General features: G+C 34.7%; 2 protein-coding genes across 5 annotated transcripts in view; one reads left to right on the forward strand and one right to left on the reverse strand.

Annotated features, from left to right (window-relative positions):
• The window catches only part of galene, a 138,343-nt gene that overhangs the window by 29,924 nt on the left and 95,919 nt on the right, over positions 1 to 12,500 (reverse strand). The gene's annotated exons all lie outside the window — the stretch shown is intronic.
• The window catches only part of LOC136853031 (uncharacterized), a 33,113-nt gene continuing 25,707 nt past the window's right edge, over positions 5,095 to 12,500 (forward strand). Inside the window, exons 1-2 of the mRNA XM_067128214.1 lie at positions 5,095 to 5,170; positions 10,631 to 10,690. Of these exons, the coding sequence (XP_066984315.1) occupies positions 10,634 to 10,690 (57 nt within the window). The 5' untranslated portion in view covers positions 5,095 to 5,170; positions 10,631 to 10,633. The remainder of the gene's footprint in view (positions 5,171 to 10,630; positions 10,691 to 12,500) is intronic.

Consider the following 12,500-nt stretch of genomic DNA (forward strand, 5'->3'; position numbering starts at 1 on the left):
ATAAGACCGACATTTTTTTTTTTTTTATTATACCGGCTCTTTAACCTGAGGGTTTCGACAAAAGAAGAAGAAGAGATCCAGATGGAAAAAATACTGTCTGAAGTGAATGCAGTCCTGGGCCAATGGAGCAAGAGTTTTCAAGAAAAAAGAAGTGAGGCAGAGCTGAGGGAAGCAAGAGTAAAAGACGTCAGTGAAGTTTTAGAATGCGCGCGGCAGTAATTGCCGAGGATATAAAAGCGGCAATAAAGAGATTGAAGAATGGCGAAAGCATGAATGAATGGTGGACCAGGGTGTGTAAGGTGTGTGTAGATGATGGAAAGGTTCCAAAAGAATGGGTGAGAGAAATTAAGTTTTTTTTTTTTTTTTTTTGCAAAAGAGTGAAATTGACAGAGAAGCCTACAAATACTATACACTGTATAGCATTGTTATACCCTGTATAGTATACAGGGTATAACAATGCTTTGTATACGAGGGGAACTGTATGGTAAATTTTTAATCTTAAATGTAACAGATGACACAGGGACTGATGTGTGGATCAGGTGTTTGTTATGAAATTGCTATGTGAGAAATCGAAAATAAATCGAAAAAATTGTACATGGCATATGCCGTCCCTGAAACAGCTTATACTGGAACTGACAGAAAGAAAATGGTGTTGAGGACGTATGGTAAAGAAGGTATTTCTAAGGGTAATCCAAAGTTCATATGATGGAAATAAAGCATGTGATCCTTGCAACATTTCTTTTCAGTTTTCCCTTCAGTTTATTCATATTTTCTCTTTGGTAGAATATCTTTATGTTTATCATACGTGGCATCCCTACCTATCGTCGACTCCCCTAACCCTTTTCACTTTGTTGGAGTAGCTGGCTTTAGCGTTTCATCCCTCCCATCAATCAGTCCCTTATCTCTTTAATGGCTGTTTTATCCCATCCATGAATCCCATAACTTATCTCCTTAATGACTTTTTTATCGCAGGCTAGAGGAGCCTCATTAGTAGATATCTTTCTCTGATGTCTTTGTGTTAGTGATCTGAGGCCATTAAATACCCAACTTGTCCACATCCTAAATTCAGTTCCTAACTCCATATGGTAGGTGTGACTGAAAGCTGGACTCTTCAGGTAGCTCTCTTGTTGTTTTAGACCAGTGGTTCTTAACCCTTTTATTACCACGCCCCCTCTAAGAATTGGTCCTTCCCTACACGCCCCCACCCCCGCCCCTTACATCTACGAGTAAAATTCCCTCCCAGATTAAGAGGAAAATAAAAAAAAAGAGAATAAAAAGGGGTTTCGAGGGATTGGGAGGGAGCTAAATAATTACACAACACGGTAAGCCCAATGAGTCTAACTAGAATGGTAGACAATAGGAAACTAACGTTAAAAGGCGATACTTTTTTTTTTTTTTATAAACTTCTGAATATTAATTCCTCACTCTTGTTAAGAAAATAACGAATATAATTCTAGAATTTTAAAATTTTCCCTAGGCCTCGCGCCTCCCCTGGAAATTGCTGACGACCCCCTAGGGGGGCGCGCCCCCCCGGCTGAGAACCACTGTTTTCGATTAAGCCAGCCTCGTGCTAGCGCATGCTCTTCCTTATACACCAGCCCGTAAAAGGACCATAACCCATTTCTTGAATATAATGTGACTTCAGTACACAACTTCCTCGTAGATACATGACCACCATCCTACCAAGGCCTACCTACCTACGTACAGCATGGCCTTCGTTGAGAAACGTCCCTATCAGCCCATGTTGTCCAAAATTTTCCTAGTCAGGAGAAAAAATTGGACAAAAACAACAAGCAATATTTCCTTGTCCACATTGTAATCTGTAAACAGAGGTTATGAATAATTTGTTCTATTAACATAAAGATCAAAACCTCACCTATTTACGATAATTCAAAAGGGAAATTATTTTCTATTTTTCTTCAAATTATCTACGGCCGGTCATTTTTAATAATTGATAAATAGGCTCCACTTAATAAACTGCAAGCGAGACATGCGAGATCATTTAAAGACTTAATCTTCACTATTAAATAACTAAAAAACGCGTTAACATTATACATCACAAAAACCTGAACAAGGCCTTGGGAAATGACATCACCAAGAAGAAAACTCAATTAAACATACAATATGCACCACAAGAATAATAAACCTTTAAAAAATCTTATTAGCCAGAAATAACCTGTCAACTATTTGCAGCAACAACGACATTGAACAATTCACACTTAGTGGTTTCCAGTTGTGCCTCTTTCTATCTTCCGAAGTAATTTATCAAAATTTCTCGATGTTTTCGAATGCCTTGGCCGTCAGCCTGCAACAACTTCGAACTGGAACGGGAGATTTCACTTCCTTTATGCGATATACAAAGACACAAGGGAAAGCTTCCCCGCACTTGCCGATTCGTGTTGAGTTACACGGTGCTGGTTAAGCTAGGTTTATTGAGGACATGTCGTGTCGTCTGCTTTCCCGTTTTGCAGTGTGATTTGCGCCCCTGCTTCCTCATATTTATATTTATTGGTTTGTTTATATATCTTTAAACACTGACTCATCTAGGAGTTTAGATTTTCTCTCCTCCTAACATCTCTAGACATCTCTGCCCTCTATATGTGTTTGAATGCTTCTCTTTCAATAATTCTCTGGGCGTTTGTTTTCCTCCTCTACATTTCAAGATATTTCCTAATCCCTACGCCTTTGGATATTTCTTCCTTTACATGCCTACGACTCACGGGTAGGCCTTGCATCTTATACCTAGTCAATCCTACTGGTTGATTAAAAAAACCGAATAAATATATTCTTGACCTCTTCTGAAACACACTGACAAGTATCACATTGCGATACACATGGATCTATAAGACTAAATATTCTCACGGAAATATATACCAAGAAATAAAGCGAAATAAAATAAACAGACTAGCTATAGTAATTACGCTCCTTCTTCATATTTATAAATATATAGACTGGTTCCTACTTTTAACAGCATAATTATACCAACAGGGCGCGTCCCTTGGTTCCTTGAAATCTGATAAAAACAAGTTGACCTGTCCTGATAACTTACTAAAGGGTCCATCTTGTTTTAATTAAAAATATAAGAACCATTAACAACATGTTAACTTCATCAGCCCAAAAATTATAAAGGGTTATCCTAACCATTAATCTAACAAAAGCCGAAGTGACACTAAAAAAAGGGAAAATAAAGTTTTTCGTATTATATAAAGTAAGGAATGATTAAGCCTCACACACACACACACACACACACACAAACTGTACACATACACACACACAGAAAGAGCATGGGAACAAGCATCATTTAAATTTTTGCAGCTCAAGGTATCATGATATGAATACAAGCGAAATTGCCAGAGTTTTCGTTACTCCAAGACGGTATTAGAGGAAGTGACCACGTAACTCTTGAAGATAGGTCATGTATGTCGTGACGTAGGAGCTCATTTAACAATTACATGACAAAAACAATTACGTTACGGTTCCAATGGCAGTCAAAGCAGTCCAAAAGACAGCGCATTGTCAATTAGTCTCTCTCTCTCTCTCTCTCTCTCTCTCTCTCTCTCTCTCTCTCTCTCTCCAAAAGGGGTTACTGCTTATCATCAAGATACACATCAAAAGGAAGGACTTTCATTAGCGTTATGAAACCTGTCTCAGAAAACTCATGCTGAGGTTAAAAATAGATCAGTATGCTTCAGCTCCCAAGGTCAAATCCAAACAAAGTAAAAGAGAATTACTAAAAAATTTGCATTCCTCCCTGCGGTTAATATAGATTCGGGAACGCTTGGAATCACGTGGTGGCACAAGTATATCAAGAGAGAGAGAGAGAGAGAGAGAGAGAGAGAGAGAGAGAGAGAGAGAGAGAGAGAGAGAGAGTTTCTCACCTTAATGTTCCCGCATTTTAAAGTTTAAAATTTTACTGTAACTCTGCGTCACCTCAAGAGGTTATGCCACTATAGTTACCAGTGATGTGACGATAAACTAATTGGAAAATTATACTATTTTTCATAAATATGTAAACTCTCACTCTCTCTCTCTCTCTCTCTCTCTCTCTCTCTCTCTCTCTCTCTCTCTTCTTTAAAAGACCTAATAGTACTGTACATAATAATGAGAAAGAAAACATCATATTACTTAGAAACGACAAAAAACTTAGTTTATTTAGAAACGAGTGTGGAAATATTTAATTTTTTCTAAAATAAGGAATAAAAAATGGTTTTATCATAAATGAGACAGGAATTTGAGATTCTTTTAATGAAAAAAGCTTACCTTCTAACATTAGAAATAAAAATTTACTTTGAAACAAGGAAAAAAAGGGATTGGATTTACTATACATTGAGTAGAAAATTAATTTACTTACATAAACAACAGGAAAAAATTGTTTATTCAAAAGAAGAAAATGAAACAATTTTCAAAACAAAGTAGAAAAAACTTTAGCTTATTCAGAACGGAAAAGTAAAGTTTAATAAGACAAAAAAAATTTTAGAAATTATTTTAAGAAAAATAAAATTGAGCTCATTCAATAAAAAACTTTTATTTCGAAATGAGAACAAAATAAAAACTAGACAGAAAAAAACTGAGTTTATTCTGAAACCAAGCAGAAAGATATGAGATTATTCAGAAATGAGAAAAAACCTAAAGTTTGTGCACAAAGAAAAATTGACAATTAAGCTCATTCAGAGACATAACGGGAAGAAAGTTCAGTTTATTCAGAATGAAGACAAAAAAAAAAGTTAAGTTTATTTAGAAATCCATGTAATTATTAATCGCTGTAATTTCAACAACAACAAAAGTCCATGTCAAATTCCAACACGACATATACAGGTTTGATTCAAAATCACCTGGAGTAATGCCAGTTCCTAGGATATTAATTACAACAGAAAAGAAAGAAGAAAAGTAGCAGTGGCAGTGGGAGTAGTACTAGAAAGAGAGAGAGAGAGAGAGAGAGAGAGAGAGAGAGAGAGAGAGAAATTGGTCAGATCCAAGGCACTCACAGGCATACAGACAGACAGAGGACAAGCAAAATAAGAACACGAGGGAAGGGAGGGGGGGAGACCGGGTACAAGGTAAGAGGCGGGGGGAGGGAGGGCCTTGTTCACTGTTCACATATATATACCGAGGAGGCCTCGTTCCTCAATCAGTTGGTTACCGAGTCACGCGGGAGTCGGACACAAAAGTCGTAAGTAACGTCGATCTTTCGTAATAACTTGAGTGTTTGCGTATTTTTTATGAGTTAGTTAGTGGTCTTCCGGATAATATACTATCCGTGCTGTGTGGTTTGTTCTGACACTCGTAAGCATGTACATACAATATATACAGAAATATGAATTCGCTGACATATACTATTATAAGCTTACGTGTACATTACATTCACCTCTTTCGATAAATATATTCCGGCTTATACATATATACATATGCATTAAACATAGTTAATCATAAACGCATGCATACACACTTTATAAGCAGACATACATACAAACACACACACACACACACACACACACACACACACATATATATATATATATATATCGTATATATATATATATATATATATATATATACATCGTGTATGTGTTTGTACGTATATATGTGTATGAATGTTCACTGTTTTGCCATGACCACCATGATTATATATATATATATATATATATATATATATATATATATATATATATATATATATATATTTATATATATATAACAAATTTTACCGTTAACAAAAACGGAAACGTACTTTTGTGTTCAGTTTTCTCAACGAGAAGTTATCATCCATCGATTATTTGCGTGAACAAGTGTTCATTATCAGACATCTTCCACTGTATTAGAAACGGATGATTTGGAAATCGTGCTGAGCCGATGAAAGGTCGGTTTGAATGTTTTCGTCACTAAATTTTTTCTTTCATTTCATGTAAAAGTTTAAGGATGGACTTGCTACATGATATGCATGCAGCAAGTCCGTTGGGTCCGGTCATTAATGGGGTGGGTGACCCACAAGAAAGGCCAAAGGGCGTTTACATCAGTTCAACATCTATGAGGCCGGGCATGAGGCTAGCAATATATATATATATATATATATATATATATATATATATATATATATATATATATATATATATATATATATATATATGTGTGTGTGTGTGTGTGTGTGTGTGTGTGTGTGTGTGTGTGTGTGTGTGTGTGTGTGTGTGTGTGTGTGTGTGTGAAGCACCCGTACCAATTGATTTCTCTAGTTTCTTCCCTAATGGAATTTCCAAATATGAATATAAAAGAACATAAAAAGTAGAAAAAATAATAGACAACTGTTGTATCTAATAGCACGGAAAAAAGAATATCGCCTGCGCGGGGTTGTTAAGGGATAACTTTTACTTTATATATTTTTGTAATTCCAACAGAAAAATAAAAATACAAGGTACAAAAGATTATTGCATATTATAGTTAGCTATTAGTAACACGATTTCATTTCTTGGTATACGTACAAGTGTATCAGCGTCGTTCATCGTAATTTCACAAGTTCGAGGAATCTTTCAGTCATGCATTAACAAAGCCTCGATAACATTACTTAAGGAATAACAATATTAACAACACCTGCCACAACCATCACCCCAAACCACAACAAAAACAACAATGATATGAGATTTAAAAGGCGGTAAATGGTGGCACGTCAGAGTCCTTGTTCTCAACAAGGAAAATCAAACGGGTCAGTGAATAAGAAAAACAATAGTGAATGTGACCCGAGAGAGAGAGAGAGAGAGAGAGAGAGAGAGAGAGAGAGAGAGAGAGAGAGAGAGAGAGACACTATCAGGATTTGCCACGCCCCTAGTTGTCAATACTTATCAAGCCTTTATCAAGGTTGCTTTCTATATAAAATTTTGGTTCATTCTTTTCATCTATATCTTGTGTAGTGTTGACAAATATATCTATAATAATAATAATAATAATAATAATAATAATAATAATAATAATAATAATAATAATAATAATCATCGTCATAATCTAATTCATCATTTAATTAACTCACTACATTAGCCCTGACGAGGATAAATTATGTGTCCCCTTAACTCAGAACCAGTTTTATGCGGCTATCAAAACTGGATGTCCTTCACTCCTAAAGAGAATGCGATCTATTTTGGTCCTACATTATTCGCCCCAAATTTATAACTCGCTACAAAGAACCTGAAATGTACAAAAGAATGAAAAAGGAAATGAATGAAAGGGAAATTAGTATAGAACAAAGAACCAAATGAATAACACATTAACATTTCCCATAAATGCCATGAAGTTGAGTACAATGACATTATATTGTATATAAACAATAAAGTGACTATTTTACATTCACATAATGCTAGGACAGACAGATCAGCCGATGACCTTTGTGGAAAAATGCAGATAATTTAATATTTTTCAGCTTATAGTGAAGCAGCAATTAAATACAGATACAGCATGAGATTCTGTAGACATACACAGCAAATAAATGCTGTAACACGAATTCCTGTAGACAATTAACTGGTAAATAAAGATAACGATTTTTTTCCCATGAATAGAAGCAACTAATGAAACAAAACATCGTATATACCAGCCTTCCACCGGAATAATAAAAAAATTAAACATTCATTATTTCCACTGAATATAACAAATCAGTAATGATTTCTTGGAAAGAAAACGAATCGACGTGACCCCAAAAGTGAAAGTGCTTGATATCAGCCACCTGAGACAAGGTACGGCATCGTGTTTTTTTTTTTTTTTTTTTTTTTTTTTAGTGGAATAGTGGACGACAGGCAGGTGTACTGGAGATATCCAATATCTTTTATTCTGCATGAATATTGTTATTGTCAGCATTTTCATTATAATACCCTATATTTTTGCTGGAGTTTTTAATGAACTTTAACATTTTAGGTACAGAACAAGTATATGACGTTGCATAATCTATAAAGAAATTTTCTCAGTACAAATAACCATTAAGATTATTAGTGTTGATATTAATGTTATGGTGATATACCATTCTATCCAGTTAAAAATATATTTAAAACATGATATTTTCTATATACAAAGCTTCATAACAAGGTCTACATTAAATACAGAATTTAAATAATTTCTAAGCCTGTCATTTACAATGCAGATAATACTGTGAATTAAACAGACACAACATGCACGTCCGAACAAACAAACCGGAACTAATAACGAACCAGAAATAAGAATTCCAGTCTCTCTCTCTCTCTCTCTCTCTCTCTCTCTCTCTCTCTCTCTTAGTCGTCCTATCTCACATACGATTGCTTCAGATCCATTACGAAACTCGTCCCTCCCTGGTCTTGCTGTACATCGGAGCGTTACGGACACACGTGAACGAACAAAATAGGGAAAATTTTGCCTGCAGTACTTTACTGAATGGAAAACTGGAGTTTTTTAGCGGTTACTTCTTTCGTGACTATACAAGAAATTATAAAAAAAAAATTTCACGGCTTTACGTGATGAAAACTTCCAACAAAGAAATAATGTGGGGATGAATATATTTAACGAGCACCTTTGGTGAATTTCTTCCCTTTTCTAGTCTCTGGCCCTCTTAACATTGGCTCTTTTAACTGACGATAAAACCTCTAGCCTCCGTGGCTTTAAGATCACCAGCCTTCTTAATTTTTCACAAAAATGTCATTTTTTGTGGATTTAACAAATATCTTCACTTATGTTAATTTCAAGCCTAACACATTCGTTGCTCTTCCTGAATGCTTACAAATCCATATTTCACCTCTAAATAGTAAAAATAATTTCCATTTCTTAATCCATAATATATTAAGTTTTTGTCTCCAACCGCCGACTGAAAATCTTTTGCACTTCTAAATTATCATTACAAGCATATGCTTTTAAAGTCGCCTTGGCTATTAGATAAGGAATAAACTATTAAACCATAATTAGGTTTATCTGAAGCCTATCTCTGCCTTTAGGCCTACAGGCCTCGAACAGTGGGAATCCCAGACGGAATGTCAAACAAGTCCAGTCTACTGGTTTTATGGTTTTTTTTTTTTTTTTTTTTTGCTTGGTTGAAAAAACACTCATCTTTTTCGTGGTCACTATTCATCTAAGTTTCCTGCGTTGAGAATTTCGTCTCTATATTCTCCTTATTTCAAGGTTTTACATTTACATTTACATTTACATTTTCTCTGGTAATGCATCACATCACACAAGCCGTCAATGAACTGCATTTCACGATTCGCTTCGAAGAGCAATAAATGTACCGGTACCATACGGATCACTACTTCAGGAAGCGTTGAAGTCTCCACTGCTCAGTTTAATTCCTCTTACTCAGTATCTGTCTTCTCACTTTTACAGTGACTGACGATAATAATGATGATGATGATGATGATGACGGAAATCTCAAGGAACACGCACGCGGAAAGACAAAACCTATAACGTCATGCTTTTAATGAATAAATTCTTAATAGCAATTAGGTTTCTACGTATATATCTCCGCCAAAGAAAACGAAAGTGAACAAACTTACCAAACCTCTATAATTATATATATATATATATATATATATATATATATATATATATATATATATATATACATATATATATGTATGTATATATATATATATATATATATATATTAAAAAATGTGTAATTTATGTATGTCTGTATGTATGAAGCGCTTGAGTCAGTGTACTGTATAATGGGATGGGATGGGGTGAGGAGGGAGGGGTTTGGGAGGAGGCTTGTATAAGAACGTAACAATCAACCAAACGACCCTGAGTTGACCAGCCTCGTTTCCCCCCTGGTACTAACCCCATACCAACCACCCCTAAGCCCCAGACACTTAACCAAAACCCGCAAAGGTTGCAGGAAACCGCAGCCTAAGTGATGAAGATGTCTGCCGAATTATCGTTGTCATGTATTTTCCCTTTTCTTTTAACTTTTCACGGGGGAAATAAGAGGCAAGGGACGAGTTCTATCGCTTAATTATTTGATGAAGGTTGCACTTACAGAGATCGAAAGCTCTCTCTCTCTCTCTCTCTCTCTCTCTCTCTCTCTCTCTCTCTCTCTCTCTCTCTCTCTCTCTCACATTACGGTCTAAGTTGATAGTAATTCAAATTATTGACGCAAGTGGTAAAGTAAGTATATCTTAATTTAACCAGACCACTGAGCTTGTTAACAACTCTCCTAGGGCTGGCCCGAAGGATTAGATTTATTTTACGTGGCTAAGAACCAACTGGTTACCTAGCAACGGGAGTGGTAATGATCACAAAATCTATTATTCTGAAACAAAATGAGTCATACAATTAAGTCATTAGGCAAAATCTTTTCTTCACTAACTTGTAGTGAGTCAGGTCGACGGCCATAAATTAGATCTAGCAGTATGATCACTAACAAGAAAATTATACAAATAACGTAATCACATGCCACGAAAATAAATTACATTTTCTCCATTAACCTTCATTGAAGGTTACGATGATCCTTCATAAAACTTTAAATTAATTTTGTGTTAATTTTTCTTTCGTAGATTTCAATAAGCGAAAATTATAAAGACCCATTTATCGTGCATTCAAGATACTGACAAAACTAAAAGGAAAATTGAGTGATTATACTGTAGAGATTAATAATACTACCAAGACGATGATAATAACAAAAATTCTCTTTACAGAAAATGCTGCGTTTACTTCTCGTCAGTACGTTAGTGTGTGCGGCTTACGGAGGGTTACAAGTAAGTACCAAATATCCTTACGTTTTGCTTTTAATAAATCTAATGGTAAAACTGAGAAATTAAATAGGTCTCTTCACTGAACAGTGGAGCCAAAATTAGATTCAGTGTAGATGACGGACATGACTAATTATACGTATATCCACATGGATTACCTTTATATCTACACACAGACACACACATACATATACATATATAAATATGTATATATATACATATATGTATATATATATGTATGTATGTATATATGTATACACACACACATATATATATATATATGTGTGTGTGTGTGTGTGTGTGTGTGTGTGTGTGTGTGTGTGTGTGTGTGTGTGTGTGTGTGTGTGCAATTTTAAATCAGCCCCTTTGAAGCCAAAAATCCGAGATTAAAATGATGAAAATTACTCCTGACAATTTCCTCCTCCAGCAGACCTTATCCTCAAAAATAAACTGCTTCTGACGATGTCGGTTGGAGAGTGAAATTGTCTGGCAGAAATTACATCATGTCTTTCACTTCTTTTATAACATTTTTTACATCGAGTAGGGTTATATCAATAAGTACACACATGTACACTTATAAATATAAAAAAATAATGTAACATTTTATGTTCATTTGTTTTTAACGATGTGTGAATTACTACTTACAGAACCCCTGTTTCTTGTACAAACAAAAATTTAATTTTTGCCGTCATTATTACAGGAAATCATGGAACCAATCTTGATTGATTCATGCATGGAACTGATATTATTATTATTATTATTATTACTATTATTATTATTATTATTATTATTATTATTATTATTATTATTATTATTATTATTATTATTATTATTATTAATACCAGCGTTCCTCATGCTGTTAATATTATAACATTATGAGTAATTCACTCATGAGCATCTGCCTCTATGGCCCCCTTTATTTTAATCATTATAATTTCCATGACCTTCTCGTACAGGTATACTTTTACTCATGTTCTTAGTACTAGTGGACTGGAGAGAGAGAGAGAGAGAGAGAGAGAGAGAGAGAGAGAGAGAGAGAGAGAGAGAGAGAGAGAGAGAGAGAGTCTGCGAACCAGTCATTGCATATCAAAGTGCATTTTCTCCAGTATACACGCCAACTAGTATTTTAGCACCAAAAACTGGCTTAATGTAGCAATTATTTGAAGTAAAACGATTCATGATTCGCGTGCAGATTTTCCGATACAAAATATTCAAAGCACGATCAAACGACATTTAATTCACGTGATTCACTGTTTACGCGTGAGTGAAGCTATCAAGTGAAAGCATTGTTTATTGGTTTATTTTTTCTGCAAAAGGCTTAAAACCACGAAAGCATTACTTTCTGTTTTTTTCTGAAAAATTTTTAAAACCACGAAAGCATTGTTCACTGTTTTATTTTTTCTGCAAAATTTTTAAAACCACGAAAGCGTTGTTTATTGGTTTATTTTTTGTCCGTAAAACGTTTAAAGCCACGAAAACATTTGTTTATTGGTTTATTTTTTCTGCAAAATATTAAAACCACGAAAGCGTTGTTTGTTGGTTTATTTTTTCTGAAAAATGTTGAAAACCACGAAAGCATTGTTTATTGGCTTATTTTTTTCTGCAAAATGTTTAAAACTACGGAAGCATTGTTTGTTGCTTTATTTTTTTTCTGTAAAGTGTCTAAAACCATTATGTAGAAACAGTCTTATTTAACGTGAGAGCTTTGGCAATGAACGCTCCTCGCTTTTAATGGTACAAAAGACAGGAATTAATAGACAGGAATGTGGATAATCTTGGAAGAGATAGTTTTCAAAAAGAACTTTAAGTCGTATTA

Source organism: Macrobrachium rosenbergii, chromosome 26, assembly GCF_040412425.1.
Source record: "Macrobrachium rosenbergii isolate ZJJX-2024 chromosome 26, ASM4041242v1, whole genome shotgun sequence".
Lineage (NCBI taxonomy): Eukaryota > Metazoa > Arthropoda > Malacostraca > Decapoda > Palaemonidae > Macrobrachium > Macrobrachium rosenbergii.